At 35.3% G+C, this 25,306-nt stretch overlaps 1 protein-coding gene across 21 annotated transcripts in view; it reads left to right on the top strand.

Moving 5' to 3' along the window:
- Nucleotides 1-25,306, top strand: part of GPHN (gephyrin) — a 275,952-nt gene that overhangs the window by 139,903 nt on the left and 110,743 nt on the right. For 12 of the 21 annotated variants that reach the window (XM_057382120.1, XM_057382123.1, XM_057382122.1 and 9 more), the window contains 2 exons: nucleotides 3,189-3,281; nucleotides 12,843-12,881. In XM_057382120.1, coding sequence (XP_057238103.1) covers nucleotides 3,189-3,281; nucleotides 12,843-12,881 — 132 coding nt within the window. The remainder of the gene's footprint in view (nucleotides 1-3,188; nucleotides 3,282-12,842; nucleotides 12,882-25,306) is intronic. The other 9 variants (XM_057382121.1, XM_057382131.1, XM_057382129.1 and 6 more) reach the window with 1 other exon arrangement.

Raw genomic sequence — 25,306 nt, forward strand, 5'->3', positions numbered from 1 at the left:
TTTATGAGTAGTGTTATAATGGAAGTAATTTCAAAATTGGGCAGTGCACAGGAAGTCCAATGAGTTTCAAGTTGCAGGAAAGAAGGAGCTGACAGAAACATCTCTTTGGAGCAAGAGATGGAAATAGGTTGTTTGTTATATCTAAAGATTTCTTTCTCATTTAAATGAGAGAAATTTAAATGTATTTAAAAGATAAAGTACAAAAAATTAGGTAAAGAGGATGGGGCACTAGATATAATCTAAACCTTAAGGAGACAACTGGGCTGATACTTTATTTCTGTGCAGCAGAAAGACATAATGAATATAATTATTCTAGGACTTCAGTGAAATTTGAAAAGGTTCTTTTGAAATAAAATTGAAATAAAATTATTTGTGGTGGAAYTGTCTGTAATAACTTAATTTCCTCTTGTCTACCTAGACACTACAAAATAACTCATAAAGCCTAATTTAGGATACTAATAGTTAAACATATTAAGCTATTTATTGGTTGGGTTTTTATTCCCCTGAGTTCTATAGCTGTGYTCTGGCTTTTTAAAATTAGGTGATAGATTTACAGTAGTGTTTTTAGAGCCAGCCACTGTATTTTGTATCCATCAGCATCATTCCTCTGGCTTGAATGAAATAACAATGCTTTACATAATGTGTTGACCTAGTCACTTTCTCTTGAAAGCTTATCAGTGAAACAACAGAAGAGAAGAAATATGCATAAAAACYATTAAATTAAATTTTCTTTGGTTGAAATGTTATATAATCATTTTGCTTGTATAGCATCAGTGAAGCCAAATATCAGGTTGCTTGCCTAGAGAAATCTTCATTTGAAGACACAGAAAATTCAGTTCCCTGCAAAGCCAGTACAGAATCTACCTAGCTGGAGTCCACAATTTGTTCACAATTGATCAGCGTGGAACTTTCTTTTTTAGATACTTAAAATATGAGTGAGAATATTTTGTGGGACACGGTTTTGTGGGTTAGAGAGAAAATAAATAAGCTCAATATAAGCCTCAGGTACTTTTATGTAGTTTTAAAATACCTAAGTGATAAACTTGCACTTCTAAAATACAATGAAACCCAAACTTGCTGCCTCATTGTTAAAGGTGTTCTTCCTGAAAGCCTGAAAGTTTCTTTACTGTAACTAGAACTTGATGGAGAATTCTATCTAGGAGTCTGCCTAAGTACATTGATGGAGCAGCAGGAATAGGCACTTAATTATTGCTCGATTTATTTGAAGAGTTAGGAGACTGATATCTTTATGTTTTTGTAGGGTAACACATGACTCTTCCCTCTTATTAATGAGAGTWTTACAGAACTGTAGCAAAATGAAGACATAGGAAGGACCTATTTTCTCTATAGAAGGAGTTTGGCAGGTTTTATTTACCTGAAGATAAATTCTGCTTTTAAAAAAACAACCCAAACCCCCAAAATCTATCCCTCCTGTTTTATATAGGCAATTTTTTCCTGACCATGTTAGTTTCTAAAATAAATGTACTAATRAGGTCTCACTTTACAGAACACTGAACTTCTCTGAAGTTTGCTTGGAAATTTGTACCTGTTTAAATCAAGACAAATAAATGAGAGAAGATGCCACCTCTTTGAAATCAATTTCCTAATGCATAAGTGTTATTGAAGCAAACAATTTTAAGACTTAAAATGCTTTTTACTATCATAATTCACTTATTTTTTCAAAATGTAACTCAGAAGCCAGACTTATTTTTTCATTCATGTACAGTTTTGAGGCATTATCCTTGTTCCTTTCTTGAATTTATTTTATATGTTCATATAACAAACTCCTGGTGTGTTCACTTACAACCCAGTTATTCAGAGTGTTACTCTCCAAAGATGTAGAGTAAAAAGATTAATGTGATTTTAATAGAGACAAGAGAATGCTGAAGAGAAAGTGGAAGGAATGAGTAAAGAAGGGAGAAATAAGGACAAAACCTTTGGCTTTTGCCACTTCTTCAAGTAGTCCTTGGATTTTGCATGGTGGGGCTTGCCATCAGACACAGCTTTATTCTTGTTGCAATTTTTAAGTGTCTATATATGAGCCTTCTGTTAAATGGAAGTTGCATAGCCATACTAAGCCTGCAGAAAATAAAGCTGAGGATTAATCTAAATTGGTTGAACATTTCAAAATGTTCCAGACTGTTTGATTTTAAGCTTTTTAAATCAGTATATTTCACAGAGCTAATTTAGTGATAAATAATGAGCTTTTAGCTAATARTCTCCAAAACTACTCCTTCCTCCCCAATAAAATACTCCAAAAACTTAAATGTGCCCAAAACATTTTCAAAGAATGTTGTTTGTTTGCTATAATACAGATAACTGTCTCAGTTATTGATATAATCTGTGCAGATGGATACTTTACTGGGTAATGAGTGTGCTTAAGGTAGCACTACTGATTTTGCACTCCAAGCAGACATGCTCCTGCTATGCTGCCCCACAGTCAAGTATGATGGCTAAGTGATATAATCACATTAAAATTTCATAGATTTTCTCCTTATGTCAGATTTTTATCATAGTTTGAAAACTAGTTTAAAAAGTTATTTGTAAAATGAATGTAAATCAATGTATCATGAGTTAGCCAGTATTGTAAGTCATTGAATTTACATGACAAAATTCTTCATCCAGCTTTGGAATGGGTATACACACTCCTGTTGAGATATTGGGGGAAAGTAGGAAAGATGATTATAAATCATCACCCTCTGGTTTAGGAGCATTTGGTAGATAAGCTTACAGATATGTAGTTCTTGCGTTTTTTAGGCTATTAAAAAGTGCAGCATGGAAATCAAAGTTACTGTAACAAAAATCAGTTATGTAATCTGAATTAAATGTATATACTCTATTAACTATATTTATATATCATATATATATTAAACAATACTATATTTATATATCAAAAAATAGTGGTAGAAATTAATAACTGTGCATTCTTCTTTTCCATTTCAGATCAAGTGATGGAGAACTGAATTTCAGTTCCCATATGCAAAATAATATTATGTGGATACTTGCTTTATTCTGTGTAATCTTGGTTATAAATAGGGGTTTAAAAATTTTGTATAAAAAGCCATGAGTGATTTTATGATTCCCTGTATGTATTGTGTGTGTCTCTTTTTTAAAGACATTTCAAGTCTTCATATTTTCTGAGATAACTGTTTCTTGCTAGATCTGACAGGATTCATGTTCTCTTTCAGGAGACGCTGATAGATTGGTGTGATGAAAAGGAACTTAATTTGATTTTAACAACTGGAGGAACAGGCTTTGCACCGCGAGATGTCACTCCAGAGGTGAGATAGTCCTGGAAATGAAAAATCTGCCCTTTGAGGTAGAAATGCATGAGTCTGGAGTGGGGGGTGGTAATTTTTTTTTTTTTAAATTTCCTCTGTAAGTTTACACTGCAGTGTCTGTGGACAGGTCAAGTAATACACAACTTGGAAGAAGAAAAAAAGTAATAGGAAATATAACACAAGATTATTGCTCTGGCCTTGGGTTCTGACCTAAAACGATTTTCAAACTAAAATCTGGTAGAATATAATGATTTTCCAGTCCCCTTACAAAACAAAAGTMTAGTGGCTTTTTGGCATAATTTTCCTTAGCAGTACAACACTGCTAAGAAAAATCTTGTGTGGCCTTTCTTGTGTCTTGTACAAGGAAAAATGGGATTAGAGAGATTCTTTAATTCTTCATTGCAGAATACTGCATTGACAACTACTGCATTACAGGTTAGAGTGTGAGGCAATAGTGGAGAGAAAAAATTCTATGCAAAGCTACTTTGTCAAATAATCTGAACAGGCACAGAGATGGATGTAAGCTGTACCAGTAAATGTCATTCAGGAAATTTGGGTACATTCCACTTATATGCAGCTAAAGTGAGGGAGATAAAAAAGGAAACTTAACCTAATGACCTCATGGCCATGAATTGTCAATGTGAAATGACTGTGAATGTTGTTAAAGTATTTTGGTATTTATGGCTCCAAATTAGATTCATATGAAATTGTAAAATCACATCCTTTATTTGGTTTGATTATGTTCACTGAAGAGTCAAATTGAATGAGTTAAGTGTTTATTTGCATAATTTAGCATATCTAGATTTCTCTTAAGTATTCATGTAAGTTTTCAAATGCTTAGACTCTCAAGTTGATTTGAGTTCTTTATGGCATATCTACAATGCATTTTACTGACAGATGTGTTTTGTCACATGGCTGCAGTTCACAGTYTTTTTCCGTTAGGAATCTAAAAGCATAATTGATTGTATAACATTTGCATAATTAAAGAAACAGGTAAACAAAATGTTCTTGTTCATTACTTCTGATGGGTTTAGATTATATAGTACAAAAAACCTTGGGGCAGGGAGGGTTGTTTATRTATCAGGAAATAGGAACAATGTTAAGATGACCATAGTGTGCTGCCAGAGTGCTGACTGATTTTGGAGATTATTCACTGTGCTAAAGCCACCAAAAGTGAAAAGTGAGTTGGTTACATTTGTCTCTTGCTTTCAAACTAGTGCAATGCTTTTTGAATGTTGTGTTACCAGGACTGTGTAGAAGGAGGGATGAATTTCTGCTTCAGTTTTCATTTGTCAGGGTCAAGCCTAGGCCACAGTGCCAGATGAAGCATTGCAGCCAGTGCTAAAAATTAGCCACAGGTTCTCAGGCAGCATTTAGGACAAGAAAAAAACAAATTACTACTCTGCATATAAAACACCTAGTATTTTCTTTTCCTCAAACAGGGATTATTTTTTTCATCAGTTTTGTTGAGTAAGCCATGTTGAAAGTTATCAGAATTGTTAGTGTCTCTATATATTAAACCCACATTGATATAAAAGTGACTAATAGCTTGTACTGAAGAAAAACTGCATTGTTTTTTAACATAATAGATATACAAGACTTGGGTTGATCATAACAGAATCAAGTATTCTGTCAAATTATTCCCATATTCAAAAAGATTTTATATAGCAGAGTATTTACTCACTTTTCACTTAATTAAGTTGGATTAATTTAAATCACAGTGGAGATATTAAATCCCAGGTTTATTACAAAGTGGTGATGACAAACATTGTTCCTATGATAGGGTTTACTACATCATTCATTCAAACAAATGTTTTTAAGGAAACAAAATCAGTTTGCCAAAGTCATATTAAGAAGACTTAAGTTTTGTCCCCATATTTTATGTCTTTTGGGTCAACGAGAAAACCAATATGAAATGGAACATTCTTTAGGTCAACATGAAATGTGCAATAACAAGCTTTTAGGAAAACTTGCATCGATGTAAGAAATGGTTTTAATCTCTTCTGTGTATGGTGTTGATTCAGCATGCTCTCATCACTGAACTGATAATGAAGGGTGTAATCATGACATTGTGCTATTTAGATGTCATCTTTAAGATATGATTTAAAAACTATTAAGAAATGAATGTGGTAATGGAAGACGTTTTAGTACTTTTCCTTAGAATAGAGAGAGTAGTCAGTTGGGTCATATTTCTATTGGTATGTTTCAGTCCTGCTTCTCCCTAATTCTCCTGTACTTTGTATTAGAAAGCAGGTTTCTCTGCTTTCATTTCTGAATATAGATATTAAATTACTATTGTACATACATGATAAAGATAATTCCCAAGATTATTTGCATCCCAAAGACTTAATGTTAATTGAATTCTGTAATTATTGATAAARTTGAAATCAAGTGCCTAGCATAATGTAGCTAAAAATGGCTTATTGATACCTGAGAAATATATAAATAAGCAGCCCAAAATATTAGTTGTTTCTGTGCTCACTTTGCCTTTTGAACATTATATCAGAACTGTACTAGGTTATTGCAGTTGTTTCAATCATGCATTGATTGAAATGACATTTTTTCTTGTAACAGAATAGACAATTTTAGGTATATTTGTAATATCTAATTTTCCTTGCCTGTTAAATTTAATCTCTCCACCCTTGTCTAGTCAGTGGGTGGAGAGAAACTTTTAAATTAGTTCCTACAATTCACGTTTTGAGGGGCGATGATCAGTTTAATTAAGCAGTGTGAATATCCTTCGCTTTCCTGACTACGCAACTAGAAGTGATGAAATTGTGTGGTTATTTTAAAAACCAAATTCACTCAATGGATGGCTGAACTTGAAAGTAACTGTGTTATAGATTTTATTAGTGAATGCTGGAATTCTTAACTGTTATGGCAGTTGGTGGTAGTTTGTACTAAAGCTGAAGTGCAAGCCTAATTTTGTAGATACAGCCACATTTTTTTACAGTCTAATTTCACATATAATTTATGGGGATAGTCTGTAAATCTCTGCTGGAGTTGCTCATGCAATCTGCTTGTTGATGTAAAAAGTATTTGTTGCTAAACCGAGATCCAACTATAGCCCAAGTTAATTTATTTAGGGAACTTCTGCCATACATTTCCAGATGCAAACATTTATTTCTTGAACTACAATACTTCAGTGGTAGTTCTTACAGAATGTTGATAACAATATACATTAATATTTGTGAAAAAAATTAAAGTGTTGCAGCATTTTTATTAATCACTAGTATCCTTCTGATAGAAATCTATTTTCTCTGTTGCTCAATAAAAAAGGGAAAGAGAAAATCTCATGTATACGGGTGCTTGGCTCAGTTTTCTATCTTGTCTATTCTACTTTTACATTTATTATTTTGCAAAATTGTACATCAAAAAATTCATTTGTCTGTCTCCCAACAGTCTTCCAGCTGTTTTCTTTGTCTCTGSTATGATTTTGCGTGAGTCTTGTTTGCCCAGCTACAAGACAAATTTTATGTACTTAGATAATAGCAGTAGAAATCAATGTATTGTCCTCAACTGATAATAGACATTCTTGAGCTGTGTCACAATATGTATTCACAAAGAGTATATTCACACTCTAGATAATTTTGAGCCCTAACATTTTAAGATAATTGTAGAAAACACAGAAGAGCTGTTTTCCAGCATGTAACACCAGACAGATGTTTTCTTACAGTCTTCCTACTTTTCCAGTGTTGTGGAAAATTTATGAGTGCTTCTTTTGGTTCTTGATGTTTATATTCTTCARTATATGTGGATTTCTTTAAAATGTACTTAGGCACATACTTGTTTTCAGTAAGTCTGAAAATAATGCATATTTATTTATTCTTTCATCAGAGTTCTGTAGTCCATGAAAAGAAATCATTGATCTCTGGAACTCCCTTCTATTTGTCAATGTTTCTGAAAAAATGCATTTTCAGAATGAACAACATACTCCAAACATAGTCCCACAGATGCCATGTTTGGAGAGAAGAAAATCTCAATTCAGCTGTGCAATGTCCTTTTGTATTCAGTTCAAAATTGCTTAGCATTTTTATAGTAATTGCCAAATGCAAATTTCCGTCATTTACCTTTTCCCCATTCTCTAAGATATCTTTCATGGATTTTTCTTCAAATTCCATTTTACTTCCACAGTCTGTTTTAGTATCTTTATCCTTCCATTCCTCTGTCTCAAGTAATGTTGGAAGCCCTCCTAATCTCTATTATTTTTACTTTTCATGTATTTTGGCTGCTTGTTTGCTTCCACTTTAGCTCTGTTAATGAAATAAGATGCTTGGGACACAATAGGATATTTCATGTTACAGCCATACTCTCGCAACAACACCTTCCCATCAAAGTAATCCAAATCCACTGAAACTTAAACTTTCCAAACAACAATTTCCATTTAACAGGCAGTAACTTTAACTAGAAGTAATATAGAGGAGGGTTTTTTCCTCCCTAATTCAAATACTGCCTTTCCAGAGCTGCAGGGATTTCTAGAATTGTTTGTTGTGGATATAAGAGCGCTTCTGTTCTTCCCCAGCAATATTTTAGTGTTGGCAATGGACCAAAAGAAAATAATTTCTTTTTTACAAACTGACGCTTCAGGATGGCTCTGTAGTGAGGAGGAATGAAGCCTTCATCTCACATGGGACATAAGTAATRTTGTGGTAGGAACAATATGAAATGGTACAACTTGTAACAACCCAGGCTATTGTTTCAGTTTTTCACCCTTCGATATTCCAGGTACCCTCCAGTTGAATAGCCTATTTAAGCATATATTTTTGTAGTCTCTTTTAAGACTATAGCTTTCCATGTCTCTTAATGGAGGTCTTGCTCTGAGTTAAGTTTGATTTCTGTGTTGAGTTGTGTTGATGTGTGCTGTGTATGGATGACATCTGACCCTGTAACTTGCCATTAGCCCTTTTGAGGTCTTCATATTTCTTAGAAAATTGTTTCCAAACCAGCTTGCTCCTAAAGGGTCGGACTACAAAATCTTGCCACGTGCATCTAAGCAAGAAGAATGCTTAAATGGAGCAGATTGCTCTGTGGCAGACTCCTTCCAAATTCTGTGCTACTCTTAGAAGTTTTTCTGCAACTCTGTAAGGTACCATTCCCTTTTTCTTCGTTCTCCAGGCAGTTCCTAGCATGTATGATTAGGTCTTTATCCAGTCTGCTTTAATTTTTCAATAAAATTTATTATTTGATGTGCTGTGTTTTGTGGTTTAAAATCCAACAATATTTATGTATTGTAATACTTCAATTTAAAATTACATATTTAGATTTTAAATTTCTCTTGGGAGGGCATGTTATTATAACAGAATTGATATGTTWAGTTGCAGAACACTCCACTATTACCAGTTTCTTTGAGAAAGAGCATTATTAAAGAAATTTTTAGCACCACACAGCACACTTTCAGTTTACAGAAGTGCCTGTGTCTTGAGAAATTCCACTCTGATTTAGCTGACTTACAAAGGGCTAAAAAGTGCCTTTCTCTTCTCYTGTTTGAGTTTCTCAGGGAAACATGGGTAACACATCATCATCACTGAAGGGCTTGGTTGTGCTATCATCAACTGCAGTTGCTGCATGAAAACACCTGCCAGCTGCCTGGACACCTATAGTGAGAAATGTGAGGGGGAAAAAAGGCAGTTCCTATTTCAGCTCTCTTTACTGAAGTATCAGAGGTTACTCAAAAAAATAAGACCATCAGACAAACAATGCAGAGGATACTTGTTYGGTTATGGATTGATGTGTCTAAAATGCAAAGCTGCATATTTTTTATGACATGCCCTTTAAAAAACTTTCAACTGTCACAGTGGATATAGAAAAAGGTCAAAAAAATATGATGGCTAGGAGAGATGCTTTCTGTGAGAGTTATACAACCCAGCCTGCTTAGTTTATCTTAAAGAACACTGAGAAATAATTTCATTTTTACCTGTACTTTCTTTGGGAAATAATGTATGGTACGAAAGGCTTTGTATGGTACCAAAGACCTTCTTTTCCTACTAAAAAGAATTGTAAAAAATTGTGGYGATAGAAAGCTTGAGACAGAAAAATCTAATAAAATCACCATAATGAAAGGCTTTTATGTGTTTGGGTTGGTTGGTTTGTTTAAGAGATTAATCACACAAAAAAAAAATCCCTAAAGGGCTGCATTCTCCATTTTAATTCTGTCAAATCAAAAAGTATTTGGTAGTGGGAGAAATGTCTTACAAAACTCACGTCGTCTTGTACTCCTTGCAGAAATCATAGATGGTGTTAAATGAATCTTCCTGCACTTATAGCCTTTTGCTCTGTGTATGTTAGATGRGAAGATAGTTTGAATCAAATGGATCCTGAAATTAATAATGAAACAATTATATTTCCTGAATTCAAAAGGATTAAAATAATTGCTTTTGTCTCTTTTTTGAAAATGCGAAACCTTGCTAATATTGGCTGAGAATGCTGGGCAAATATATTTTTAATTACTTAACTAGTGTATTAGCCTTCTGTGTGAAGCTGTCTGACCATCATAAAGGTAATGCTAGTAGAATTCATGTTAAGCCTTTGGATATTTTTGCTGATTTGAGGATCAGCTTTTATTTGCTTTCTTTTAGCTGTCCTTTATACTCTTGAATAGCAAATAGAAGTTGTGTTTTCTGGCTTTCAAACATGTAGGAAATATTTGCAAGTTCTGCTGAAGAGAACAGTAAAACGGTAATGAATTTGAATATCTCATAAAATGAGAAGCAAAGCCACAGAAATGAGTCAGGAAATCTCAGTCCGTTGTTCTTAAATTTTGAAATTAAGGGTTTTTTTCCAAGGTAATTTAGGAATAGCAGTTGGAAGAAGGCTGGCATGTCCTGGGAGTGGACAATTGGTTCCTGTGTGAGTGAACGCAGTACTTCCAAAAGTGCACTCAGACATACAGTATGATTAGGGTGTGCTTTTTAGTGGGGTAAAGAGAAGGATTTTCCTCCTCTTGGTTTTGCTGATGCCTTTTAGCTGTGTTTTCATCATAGAACCCTCAGCTCATGTGGCTATTTCTCTATTAGTTAAATAAACTGGCTTGTTATTAGCAGTGTAGCCACAGCAGTGAATATATCTTGCAGTCCTTTCTGTAACTGGGGAAGAAAAATAGGCTTGCCATAGGACTTCTGCATARTGAAATTTTCAATTTGGAACTCCTGGAATTTTTTTCCTCTTAAATATTTCTAAAAATAGTTTCCATTAAAGCATCACTTTGGAGAAGATAATAGGAAACTGAATATCAAGTTAAAGCAAAATAATCTTGAAAGCATTGTCAGGCCTGTAATTATGAAATTTTTGTCCTTAATGTGTCATTTTTTTCTGGTCATGGTCTATTACAAGGAGTTTTGTAAAAACTTGTTACAAGGAAAATTAACAAAAAAATAATATAGACATATCAGGAGGACTTCTCTGTGAAAGCAGCTTAAAGATATGATAACTAGGGGGCAAATACTAGTTTGGATTTAAAATATGTATGGAACATTGAGTTAGTKAGTCCTTTTGACATTAGCACAAAAGAATAGCAAAATGACTCACTATTGAAATAGTTAATCATTAAAACTAATACTTACTAAACAATGGAGAATTTCTCATTTACTTCTTCCCTGCTGTGTAGGAGCTTTTCCAGCCACTAAGTGGAAAGAAACTAGAAGAGTCTTGGAAAGCAGCTATCTACAGGAGTTATTCTTAGGATTATAACTAGTCCTTCTCCTGCTTTTGCTAATTGCTACCACGTGGAGCAGTGAAGCTTTAGCAAAATGTTGACTCACTATAAGTACCAAAATAGAAAACCAAAATGACTATTGTCACGCTTAGGCATGGATGTCTTATCAATGATGGACAAGAAAATAATTACTTTTTAACCTTTATTTAGACTGTATTTTAGTTTCTTGTTCCTTCATGCATATGTTTTTCCCAAGTTATTTTTTCATTGGAATACCTAAATTAATAGTGAGATGCACAGCCTACTGTTATTTATTGTTGACATTTAAACTGTAACTGGATTGTAAAAGTCCATATTTTCCTCCACAAATAAGCATTTTTTTTACAGTATGCTGAGATCAGTTTGTCATAGTTCACTTTCATTAAGCTTGAAAGATCTCCCTTCAGAGAGAAGGTGATAGCAATTTTGTTCTTGATGTGGTGCAGCTAATTGTGCTTCCTGCTGGCCACAAAATCACTGAATTTTATAAAACTKCCAATACATTATCTAAGTACCCTGTAGTCTAATCTCTGGTTCAGCCAGTATTAGCAGTTCCTGCTRGTTTATACCATTACTAATCGTATGATGGAAGTCTCTTGGTCTTCTCTCCCTAAATTTTCTGCCATTTTGTTCTAAGCCCAAATAGTAGTGTTCAATACAAGAAAGTTTGGGTATGGAAGAAATTGCTATTCTACAATCCCAGTTTCTAAATTTCAAGTTTCATTAATATCTGTTAYTCTTGTGCCTTGCTCAGCTAGAAGAAAAATGAGTGGCTGATACCCAGATCAGTATAAATAAATTCCATCAGCTTAGCCTATCACTACTATATTCTTTAAGAGCTTTGTTGCATATGAGTGCATGGCAAGTTAATACAGATTCTCTCTATGGCCTTTCCAAATCCTAATTCAGCAAGAGCACAGCAAAACTGATGATTCYTTTATATTATCTAAGGCTCTCTAGTTTGCAGAGGAGGGAAGAGTTAGCCTCTTGTTTCATATTACTATCTTGTTGAAGTGGCATGTAGGTTTTCAGTGYTGTCAATAAAAATTTAATGTTCAGGTGGATAAATGCACACACAATCGAAACTGCTAAGTAGACAGAAATAATGAAGTTTTATTCTTGGCTGGTTCTTTTAGTTTCTAGGTAGATACTGTATAAAAAGTCTCATGACTTAAATGGCAGGTGAGTTAAATTAATGAACCTTATTAGTACTTTTTGCTAGGGATTTTCTCAGCTTACATTTCAGAATTCATTGCATGTTTCTGAAATAAAACAGCAATTAAGATTTCTGAAACAGTTTAATTTGTTTGAAAAASCAACCATGTTAAATAGCAGAGTGCTTAAGTTAAAGAGAAGAGGATTTTCAAGGTAACAAAAAGGTGCTGTTAAGTTTGATACTTAGAAAGGGTTAGCCCATAAGATTCATAAGACTAATTCTTTTCATTCGAGTGTGGGTGTATCTAAGCCAAATTCAAACACCAACCTACACTAATAATGAGTAACGGTTAATGATGACTTCCGTTTATCTCACCAATGGCCAGCAGAGGCTAATGGGTACTCCTGTTCAACTTCACAAGCCATTTTGCAGTGGATATGGGAATGAGCTCACAAGACCAACCCCTTTCCCCTCTTACACTAGAGGTGCTAGAGGTAAGTGTGGTTTTGGGGAACAAGGGTGGGAGGTCATGAGATGAAAGTGATGTGGGCTTCTTAAATTTTTCACAAACCTCAATAAAGGCATGTGTCTGGGGATGGGCAAAGATTCAGTTGAATTCTTATTTTTTGCCCAGAGATTACCCAGTCGTAAATTGACATGCTTTCCTTGAACTGGGAGTCAGAAATCCCTTTTCTCTTCTGTTTTTCTGCTGCAGAAATTCCCAACATTCCCATTATGTGGGCTCCAGAGAGGGGTAAGCAACATCTTCAATCCCACCCAATCATTTCCAAACTAATTCTTTGCTAGTATTTTTTTGCTTTTTAAATCATCATCAGAAACAGTTTTTAGACATATTTTTCCCATTTGTTTGATTTTCTTGTGGATTCTCATATTTTTGTTTTATAGGAAGGTCCCATGGCCTCCCCAAGTGCTAGGGTCAGACTCATTTGCTGTTTCCATTTGTGTGCTATTCTCCTGTGGATATTCATGGTTCACTCTGATCAAATKATATTACCAAAGGGTGAGCATCTAGATTCTTGGGATTGTTTCATTCATGGTATCCTAAGTTGTTGAAAAAGCACTGCCACCCTGCTGCCATGTCAATCATTTGGCAGGCTTATGTTTTGTTCTTGCCAACAGTTGCATCTGATTATTGGTGGGCGTTGGTCTTTTTCTGCCTTGTCTATCTGGGGACTGCCTGGCATTCACTACTGTCTTATATTCTCTCTAACTGCTGGCTGTGTGGCATTGTCCTGAAATCTTGGCCCTTTGCCTGAGTGTCTGGCATGGCCTCTTGACCAGCTAATTGCTTGACAGTGACTACCTACTGCTCTGTCCATCTGTAGACTGGCATGTATCGCCTCCTTATTGTCCTTTTGATCTCATTGTACATGGGCATTGGCCTTCTGCTGCCCTGTCTCCTGCTCCAAGTGCCTGGCATTGCCTTCCATGCTGAGTGCATCTGCTGACTTCGTGGAAATGCTCTTATGCTGCTGACTGTTTGGTACTGCTTTAGCAACTTGCTGAATGTTTGGCATTTTCCTCATGCCTTTTTACCTGATCCTTGAATATAGTGTCCCCCTGCTGCTCTTTGGGTCTGCTTACTCACCAATACTTGCTCTTTTTCCATCCTGTCCACTTGCTTTTATGCCTGGCATTTCCATCATATTGTCCTACCCATCCGCCTAGACTTTATTTCTAAATATGCACCAGTCTGAAAAGATTAAGAAGAACTGTAAGGAATGGGGGGAAAATATTGTCTGGCTCCTTCATGATCCRATTCAGTTTAACATATCAGCCAAAAACTGATCTCAGTACCAGCATTCAGCTTTTTCATAGAACTACTCAAAACCCTTTCCCATCTTATGAAAACAAAAATCAAACCCAAACCAAACTGAATGGTATTTARTCTTTGCTTCCATCACTTTATTCAATATTGCTTATTGAATTACTACAGTTCAGTAATACTGTATTAAGTATTAAATTCAGTTAAGTGCTACAACAACATTACCTAACATGTCTCAGAATGCATGGAAAGTAGGTAATAATAGGGGCAAAAACAATCTGTTGCTGAGACTCAGAAAGATTCAGATTCAAATATGAAACTGTGTTCATTAAACACACTGGATCAAAGAAGCTAAGTAAGAAATTTTACAGATCTCTTTATTTAAAGTAGAGGGTTATAGCTAATCTAAATAAACCATTGGATCAGTRCAGTATTACCAAACTGAAATGTGTCCTAATTTCTGCTTCCTACTCTTTCTGTACTGGGAGGATGGTCAATTGCCAGTTTACAGAAGCCTTTTGTCACTCTCTCACAAGAGAAGAAGGACTTGATTACATCTGTAAAGTCCATAGTAAGGGAATAAATAATTTTCACATATTAGAGTAAGAAGCAGGATTTCTTGCTTCTTCTTTTAATTCAACTCATTTGACCTATTTTCTTAGCTCTGCCACAGTTTTTAGCTTATTATGACTCTTGGTGGGTTTAATTGTGTTTTCAACTCCAGTACTAACTAGGAACTGGAGAAAATACTCAGTCATAATGAATCCTGCCATCATTTCATAATAAATTCTTACTAAACTTTAATAAATTGTATGTAATGTTCTTTTAACCTTAGCTTTTAATCTCATCAGATATACTATTACTGCTTTTGCTATCTTCAGAGGTGCCTTAAATATGTTAARTTATGTCTAAGCATAGAGGCAGGGTCAGTAGCAGCTTTCACCAGTGTAAGACCGGCTGTGAAATCATAGAAAGGCACTGTGGGAAAGCACCTTGTTTCTGTGCTCCCAACACCAGCTTGCTGTTGTGGAGGATGGCTCCCAGGACAGTTGAATGTTCTGAGGAAGAGCTAGTAGGACCCTTTTCCCAGTTAATTTTCAAATTAACATCTAGAAATCAGTAAACTTGTATTTTGCTTCAAGGAATTGGAGGATGGGAATGTCCATCTTTATTTTGCTCCTTTTCAGTCTCCTAGGCTCTCCTGTCCTCTCTCTTCTCAGTCTTTCCAACCCTTACTTGCTTTTCGAAGCATAGTTTTTTCACAACTTTATGAACTCTTAAAGACAGTAGGCTGTCAGTCTCTCACCTCCCACCGGTTTCATGGTGTTGAAGGGTGTGGTGACAAAGCCACATCTCAGTGGCAAATCTTTTTCTCCAAGCTTTAACTCCCAGTGTTACTTCCCTGCTTCCCTAGGCTGTTGCTTGAGAAATGTATCAGGGGCTCGAAGGAAGGAGGAATATTCGCTCTAGCACTGCGGCGCTGCAAGATACTACTAGAACTCAGTTCTTATCCCAAGAAAAAGWATTAATTTGTTCATATATCATTTTTGTGATTTTTAAAAGCGGGATTTTTTCAATTATTATTACCTCAAAAATGTGGGCATTTTTTTCAAGTAATATTCAAGTTACATAAATTTTAAATGCAGAAGAGCATCAGAAGCTAGAGGAAAAGAAACACTGTTTTTTCTCGAAGGCATGGAATTTTCTTGACTGAAAATTATGCCTACTACCTATACCTACAAGAATTGATGCAGTGCTGTCTTAGGCAGTTTCACTGTAACATACCAAGTTAAATCAGTTTTCCATCTGAAGTTATCAAGTTATGGTATAAATATTTAAATTAGTTTAAAAAAATCTGCAGCAAATTGAAAGAATAAATTTTAGGTTTTATCTTATAAATGAGTCAACATTTGGTTAAAGAAACAATGACAAATTTGCACGCAAAGCCCTGTGAGTAACATTTTCTCTATGAAATCCCTGTAACAGTGATATTTTATCTCTTTTTTTGTGATAAGGGTGGTTTTGGGGAGGATTTTTTAATCTTTTGTTCTTGTTATTTGGGGGGGGGGGTAAAGATTGAGGGTATTTAGTCTACTGTGTGCTAATTTTCAAGCAAAAATTAGCTTTTGAAATAGTGATGAAGAGWTACAAGTCTTTCCAGCTCATAGTTTTCCTTTCCAGAATAACTAAATTTCCTTTAACCAGCCCACCTGTATCTCAGGTTTTTTCCTTTTGTTAGACTCTTTTCCTTCCTTATTATATGTGATTTAAAAAACCCTGTTACAGTTCTCATAGTCATATCTTGGACTACAGTATCTAAATCCTACAAATTATTTGCCAGGAGAGTGTTGTATAGTCTTTTGGCTTCAATTCAATTTTTAATTTCCTTTTTCTTCTTACAGTTCACTTTCTTTATTATTCTTTGTTTTCTAAAGGTATCCTTTCTGATGATAGCACGTTGTAGCCTCTAAGCAACTAATTTCTGCAGTTGTTTCTAAAAAGMAAACAAGTTCCTAAATAATACAGGTCTTTTGCACTCAAAATAGAAGAAAGATATGTGATTATTTTTCTACCCTTGGGATTTCCAGGAGGTATYTCACTTCCCTGATCCATTTAATCACTGCTTTCACTTTCAGTTGAAGTTTTCCATTCTTTTAAGAATAATGTGTCTGACAGTGACTCATACCATCTTGGATTCAGATTTTATTATGTCTGTATGTTGCTTCTGGACTCTGAAAAATTTATTTGGTTAATTTTAGACAAGAATTCCTTAAATGATACATGTAGTGCTAAAGAACATACATGCCTTTTGGTTCATGCTTGTCATCATTGACAAAGGCTTTCACTGTTACAACTCATGTAACAATTTGCAGAATGAATATTGATACAGAGTAAGCTCCAGTATCTCTCTACTGCTACCTATTAACTTGGTAGGCCAGTAGATTTTGTTGGAAAAATGAGGTCAGATGATCTTGCATTAAGAGTATAGAAATTTAACAGAAAATCAAACCCTTGCTTCCCAGAGATCAGAGGGGCTGGGTGCAGTCAGCTTACTTTGTGACTGCCACCAATTTGGCACTTCCTGTCTGGTCACATCAAGTAAGAACTTCCATGAGCACAAATTCACAAACGTAGTTCATGAAAGCAACATGTTCCACATTCTTATTATAGTGACTGTAATAAATGCACTAGATGTACAAAATGTAAGTGTCTAGCACTATGTACAAGTCTTCCCAGGTATGGTCCAATGCAAAGCAGAGGTGCAAACCTTACCAAGAGGCATCCCAGCTTTGGGGAGGGAGAGAGGAGCAAGCCTGTTGACTTGCCTGTGGAATGGGGTCATATTCTGTGCCAAAGAGGATTTCAAATGCAAAATTTATACTTTTGGGAGAAGTGGAGATGAGATTATAGACAAATATTCTGTTGCTGCCTTTATATATGGTGGGGGTCAGCCATTTGGATATAAATGGGGGATATCGCACCCATATCATCAGGCCATCATGCCCACATTCATCCCTTTACTGCAGATCCCCCAGTATCTCTCTTGGCTTTAGGCCTTATTCCTACRATGGATGCACAAAGTCATGTATCAGTGACTGTTGCATAATTGTTCCCCCCAGTACATTTTGCTGCTGTTCTGCCCAGACAGGTTTTGCATCCAGCCTGGAGAAGAGGAGGCTCCAGGGAGGCCTCTTTGCAACCTTTCAGTACTTAAAGAGGAACTATAAAAAGGATGGGAGCAAACTTTTTAACAGGGTCTGATGTGATAGGAGAAGGGGGAATGATTTTAARCTGAACGAGGGTCAATTTAGATATTAGGAAGAAATTCTTTGCTGTGAGGGTGGTGAGGCACTGGCACAGGTTGCACAGAGGAGCTATGGATGCCTTATGCCTAGAGCYGTTCAAGGTAAGGTTCRATGGGGCTCTGAACAACTTGATCTAGTTGGAGATATCCTTGCTTGTTGCAGAGGTGTGGGACTTAAATGGCCTTTGAWAGGTCCCTCCCAACATATTATTCTGTGACTTGCTGGAGCTTCTTTCACTTAATTTGGGAGTTTAATGAAGTAARATTTATGTAATTGTTTGGAAATTTTATTGAGACTGCACCTAAGCTTTTTTTTGATTTGGCCTTTGCTGCTCTTGTGGAACATCACAGCAACAGTAATCAATCCTTTTCACTTTCACTGTTTGCTTTCAAGAAATATTTGTACACCTTTATTAGGCTTTTTTCTTGTAACCTTTTTGCAGATAGACTGAGTGAGTAGTAAATAAGCTTTATTTTGTGTAGTGTTGCAATCACACGCCTCACTTATTCCAGAGAGCTCATCATTATCACATTCAATTGGCAGATTTTAGAGCTGAATGAAACCTACACATTGCACCTTTAATTTTGGCTGAATTTTTGGGCTACAACTCCTTTCTCAGGAGTGAAAACTTAGGGAGTTATTGCCACTTCCTACTATGAGCTGACCAGTTCTTCCTTTGAAACCAAATAATGCATAGGTATCCAGTGGTATACAGAATTAATCCATGAACAGCAAGGCTTAACGYTAGGATCTCTTTCAAATTCGTTTACAATTCATCCATATTTTACTGATTTTTGCTGGTCAGCACTGGTCATTCCTGGAATAGGAACAGACAAGGGCACAAAGTTCTTTTTTAGGTGTTTGTCTCATAGGGATTTTGTTTCCTGCAGAATCTTAATGAGAAGCTACTGTTAAATCATCATCATTCTTTGTAGGCAAGAGGGAATAACTTTTTCTTTTACTCTCTTTAGARTTGTCTTTAAGATTAACAAAGGTAGATTTTTAAATGTAGCTAAATTGTGGGGTTTTCTCAATAGCTTTAAAACTGTTTAGACAGTCTAATATTTCCCCCAGAAATATTTTGTATCTTTGCTTCTTTTCATTGTTGTTTTTTTTTTAAGATGATTATTTAAGATGCAATTTTTTTTTCATCAAAGTATTGGGCAGCTAACCTTAGGCGCATCTGATTTCTGTGTTGTTCTGAATTATGGTCTTGCATCACCCATATAATTTATATAGAAATACAGCTGTCTGATTTTTTACTTACATTAGTCTGCCTAGAGGTATGATGTTTGTAGTTGCTGTACACTTAGTGTGAGCACATTTGCTGTGATAGTGAGATGCTTCGCATTAATTGCAAGAGTTCTGTGTGTGTTTTGAGTACACAGAGCAGGAACTAACTTGTTCACTGGCCTATCTAAGAATTGCTTTTGCATTGTCATTTCTTAAAAGCTRCCATCTTTTCTCAGCCATCCACCCACACACTGCTAGTGTAAAAATCAGATTGCTGAAAAGATTTGGACACAGAGGGAATTTATTGAAAGATTTTTCTGCACAACATGGTCTGCTGCTTCAAGCACAGTAGAAGTGTATGTGAGGGGAAGTGTTTATATACCTTTGTTGCTGTACCTATATTAATGAAAAGATGTGTATTTTGTAAGAACCTGAGGGTTTCAAAATTGAGTTTTGCAGCTGGGAAGTAAACTGGCAGAATCTGTCTATACAATGCAAAGTTGTATTAATGTGAAAGCATTGCTATATCACAGCTGAGTAGTGTCAACAAATGATGCAACTGGTTTTACCTAGTGCATGAAAGATACTGTAATACCTTCTAAAAGTGGTGTTTTGGAAATGTACATAGTAAACATCTTAGGAACAGTGTAATAGAGAGAATATATTCTGTACTGGGGTTTATATATATATATGTATATATATATATATTTAACTATTACTATAAGATACTGTGAATCAATTAATTAAGTAAAAAAAATAAAATTTCAGGGGAAAAGGTAAACTTATTATATTTAATACTCTTCACTCAGTATAGATTAGGAATTCTACAGTCTTCCATTTCAGTTCTCTGTGCTTCAGCAGTCTTTACAAAATACTTTCCRTCTACTCTTTGAAAAACCTTTTAATTCAGTTGTTTCCATGAGAACATTGGTGGTAAAAAATGCAGTTTGTGCCAGAAAATAAAAAGTCCTATATAGGAAATCTTTTGACAGAATGCACAGTAGGTCATTTTGACTTTCAAAAACTGTTCACTTGTTCAGTTCTAATTAAAGTGTCATTTTGCATGTGCCAAAATTGACAACTGTTCAGACTCTGAACACATGAATTGCATCACTGGATGTCACTAAAGTATTGTTTCTATGAATTTTTAGCTTATGGCAAAAGTACTTTAAAGCTGCTATTATTAGAGCTGCTTTATCATTTACTCGAGGATACTATATAAGAGAATCTTAAGAGAAAGTAAATCTTTTTTTGTAATTCTTATGTTGCTGTATTGCATTCTTGAAAAATTGTCACTCATTAGTCCTTCCTTTATAGTGCAGAAGGTGTATTTTAGGAAGAGTTGTTTTTTATTAAATCTGTAACTTTAATGATTTGATATCTGAAACTGTTTGGAGGTGCTACTTTACCTGTGGAAGAATTTGACTGTAGTTTTCAGAAGTGAAAATATTGCATATGCCACATTTGTTCTTGGCAAAAGGTAGCAAATGTTAAGAAATATCAGACAATATCCTAAAAAGAAAAGAATTTCACCTTTTAATTTCAGTAACAAATTTTCTAGAGGTAAAGCATTGCAAAATTATTTATTTATRGAAGTGAAATTTCAAGTAAAAACATTGGGTTCTTTCACTGCTCCAGACACTGCACAAGTTCTTAAGAGAAAGCCGGGTGCATTTCCATCTTGTGGCCTCAGTCTTATTATGTCCCTATGAAGTTCTCTAAGGAACAGTGCCTTTTCTTTTCCCATGATACTAATACCACCACAAAGCAAAGTTACAGTTTTGGCTCTCTTATTTATTTTAGACTTCATTGCTTAGTATACTTCCCTGAACCACAAATACACCCACCCTGCCCTCTATAGAAGAATCTAAGTTTGGCACTGTTTTGAAATGAAGCTAACTGTACCCTGACTCCACTTTGGCATAGATATATAGTCTAGAACATAGTACACATAAACAGAAACACTGTCGAGGATACTTTTTTATGAAACAATGCTCCCTACTTGTTAGCCTGATGGTGAAAGCTCATTACRTTGCCAGTTCAGTCATGTAGAATTCTTATTGACATAGTGAGATAACCATGCTTATTTCTCTCATTTCTGCTGCATGAGTCTGTGATTTTCAGAGAACAAAATTTTTTACTTCTCGTGTTTAGTTCCTTTTCTTCAAATTTCAGAGAATTATTTAAAGGTTGTGCTGGATTTCCTAGATTTTTACATTTTGTAGTAATATAAAGCAGTTTGAAATAACTGAGGGAAGATTTAAAGGAGTAGTAATTATTAACAGAKGAAATTTTAACAGTGTTTTTATAATATCAGAGTGGTGCTGTTGTCTTTACCAGGAAGTCTTYAGCTATACTGCTTTTGCTGAACAGAAAAGGATTTGTTGTTGCACCAAGTGGAATTGCAGTGGGAAGCACAGCAGTTTGCACATCAGAAAGGGGGCTGAAAGAGGGAGCAGACACCTGACCTTTCTTTGCATGAAGTGCAGTGACTTGTTTCCAGCTGTTGTTTTAAAAAGCTCCTCCTGAGCTCCCCACTATTGCTAATACTCTGCCTTTTGGTGCTGGCTTAACACCTTTAGACAGCTGCAACGTGCTGCATCTGGTGGGCTGTGTACAACTTTCTAGAGCCTAAATGCACTCCTTATAATGCAGAAAAGCATTYAGTGTCCTCTTTGCTTAGCAGCTACTAAGAATGGTTGTTATAATGGGTTCATGACAGCGCATGGGGATAAGCAGTATCATAAACTTAAGATCAGTTTTTATGGCGTAAATATTTTATACATATTTACAATCTTAAAACTTTGTTTAGCAATCTGGAATAAAAAAAAAWTATTTTTACTACAATATTTATTAGAAGTGTTGTTTAGAAAAGGTACGTGGTTGGATGCCCAGATACATCAATTTCATTAACACTTCAATTACACAAATGGAGCAAGAAAATCACGAAGTTTATATAAATCATATGCAACCAGATTTAGCTCAAAATTTACATCTAGATCTGCAGAAGTGGAAGAATAATTGACAAATTCCACAAGATTGCTTTTTCTACTATATTAATTTAAATTTTCAGATTCTCTATTGTGTATAAAACGTGGAGCATCTTACCCCAAATCTGTTGCAAGCTGTAAGTAAGAAAGAAACTGAGTATTATTAAGTAAATATTTTAATGAGTTTGATTTCAGTTGAAGAAAACAAGGACTTTTAAGAAAAGTTACAATGAACACTAAGATTATTGTTAAACTTTMCTTGTTAATAAAAATAATCATATACAATTATTTGTTTACAAAATTAAGTATCTTTGGAGTCGAACTATTGGGAAATAAATATGTTCATGGCTTGGTCATGCATAAGTCATTGAGTGTTGTCAGAGGAACCTCTACTTGCCACATGCTTTTTATGATCATCTACATAGTGGAATTGCACTGATAGACTCATTCACTGATACCGTTTATAAAGAGGGTGGATACTGAATTAGCTTTGGCACTTGAGTCTCATGCCATAGGCATTAGGCTGCAATAAATGATATGATGGGTCCTAGYGGAATAAGTGAGAAAATTCAGAGGAGGCAATTTGCAGGCAGAGGGAATCATGGATGTGGGAAGAAATAGAGAAAATAGAGTCTGTATTTAGTCTAGCAGTAGTTATTGCTGTGATATCTTTGTTCTTTGCACTGATAAATCTTGTAGGATTATTCTGTGATATTTAGGTTCTGTGTGGCAGCAGAATCACTGCAAATATGTTGAGAGTACAAGCAGCATTCATGTGCTGCAAAATTATTGTCAGTSGAAATATGTTATTGGTGTGTGCAAATACACCAGTTTATAGAGTCCATTTTTAGTTGGCTACTTTAATCAGGGTTTCATTCACCTTTGGCTGTTTGTTAGATTTGAGTTGGGAGAAGAAAAGGAAAAATAAAATGGAATCAGGTCAGGTAAAGTGGAGAAGTATGTATCAATCTTACCACTGATAAGAGGGAAAGGCAATGATGATTAAACCTTTTATTTTATTTTAATGTTGTGATTAAACGTTTTATTTTATTTTCTTTTATGTTAAAAAAAATCTTAGAGTGCTCTCAGTATGTGTCCATGTGTGCCTGACATGGGTAGCTACGTTTAACCTCAAAAATTCCCAGCAAGTACATCAAAATGGAGACTCACCAGTCTCAGACTGAGTTTGTTACTGTACAGTAAAATTGACAGAGGCTGGATGGTCACTTCATGAGAAGGAGCAAACGGGCAGCAGGGTCAGCACTGACTGGCCCCATGTCTGCCTAGTCACCACCAGTCATCCTGTGAGCCCAAACAWGGCAACTGCTGCTTACTTTGGCCTTTTTTACAAACATGCTTGATTTTGGTTGTTTTGCAGCAATAGCATATGTAATCAGTTTCATCCATTTGTCAATTTAACTGAGCAATTAGCCAAAGAAATTTGATTTTGGAAAACATCAAACACTACCAATCCTGTCATGCCTTACATCCATAGAAAAAAGGGCACTGAATATCTTCACAGAGGTTATTGGTGACAAGGAATAGGAAGAATTCAAGGAAAGACAGCATAATGGTGAAATTGAGATAACTCAAAATTCAAAATCCTTATCCCAAAAACTTTTCAATGTATTGAAAGAAACCAATTGCTGAAATCTGTATTTCTTGGTATTCATGGGGAAGAAATAGATAAGGTTGTTTTAGGTGAGAAGCTCTGATCAGTCTAGCTCTATGTAAGCTCTATTTTCTCCCTGCAAAATATGGGTAGGGAAGTAGACAATAAGCTGAAATAGCTGACTTGTGAATAAAAATTACTGGCACATGTGTTGTTTCCAGCAGAGATATTCTGAATAACTTTGAAGAAGGCATCTCATCTCCAGGCTGAGAGATGCAATTTTTATTCCTAAAGTACGTACTTCTTACACAACTGGTGGCCAGGCATGACTGACCTTTTTGTTGCATATTTGACTGATCTGTCTCTCTAGTTCTTTCTCCACTCTTCTGTGGTCTGTGGGCTCTATTGCAGAGGTTATGTAGGTATTTATTCRGTTAAGCCCTTCCAAGATTTCAGCTTTCCATGGAAAGCTCCAATAGGTAATGAAATATTATTGATGCTAATGCTATAGTCTGTTAAACATAAATTATCTGCAAATTTGTCCATTCATTTGCATATATAGCTCAATTATATGTTATGCAGAGTCATAGATTTTAACTTTTTTAACAGAAATAACATTTTACGCAGAGGCAGTCTCTGTCATCTTAATCTAATTGAATTTATTATGATTTCTGGGTTTTATATTTGCCTTTCAGTTGAAGAAGTAAAACTAAATTACTGCCCAAAACCAGCTAAAGAGTATATGAAATTTCTCAGATCATTACTTAGTATTGAGGTCAAACTTTGCTATGCTTAATACCTGAACGATAAAAATAAGGGGTTCCTGAACATTTCCAGAGGAGTAGTTCTAGGTCTTTTAATTAAATCAGTCTGCAGTAGGTATATCCTCCAAAAACTGCATGGGAGGGCTTCCACAGGTTAGAAGCTGAACTAACAATTTCTGTGGAAGCAAAGAAAGGCAGTGAAGCAGCAGAGAACTCTGTGAAACCAATTGGCAGTGAGCCATCTGTTAAGCAACCGCAACTACGTCAAAGATATCTAAAAATACACCAGTTGGTTTGGGAACATAATGCCCTAACTCCAATAAAAAGGCACTTTGTAAACAATCAAAAATGTACTTTAAAATCAATTGCATTTATTAATATAAAAATGAATTATGAGAGGTGATGCTTTCATAGATGTTAGTAAATCCTAAATAATTAAATTGTTTGTCCCTACTACTTCTTCTCTTTGGAGTAGGACCTAGCATTTTATTTCAATCCCATTGTCTCTCTGTGGCTCTCCCACATCCTGACACTTCTGTCGTGTCTTGTCTTCCTTTCTTGCTTCTCCTGAATTTATCTTTCATGTATTTTCTGCCCAAGCTGCCTTGTTGCAGTCTTTGTAGAACCATAGAATGGTTTGAGTTTGAAGGTAACTCAAAAATCCTCTGGTTCAAACCTCCCTGCTATTTTCCATCCCACTCTTTTCATTCACTTGCCCCCACTCTACTCTCATTTCTCCCCTTCTGMGAATCCTACTGCTTGGATTTCCTGCAATTCTGCCTTTCCACTTTAGCTTCCTTCTTCCCACATTACCTTCTCCCATCTAAACTATAAACCTTTTCTTTCTTTGCAACCTCTGAACTGGACTTTCTGCATTTCTCTTTCTCCTGCATTCTGGCTTCTACTTTCAAGTAATTTTGTTTCTGTGGAACCCCTTTCTTCCACCTTCTTCTCTTATGCATCTGTCATCTTTGCACTGTCACTTTAT

The sequence above is a fragment of the Malurus melanocephalus genome, unplaced genomic scaffold (assembly GCF_030028575.1).
Source record: "Malurus melanocephalus ecotype Western Australia unplaced genomic scaffold, MMel_1.1 scaffold_551, whole genome shotgun sequence".
Taxonomy (NCBI): domain Eukaryota; kingdom Metazoa; phylum Chordata; class Aves; order Passeriformes; family Maluridae; genus Malurus; species Malurus melanocephalus.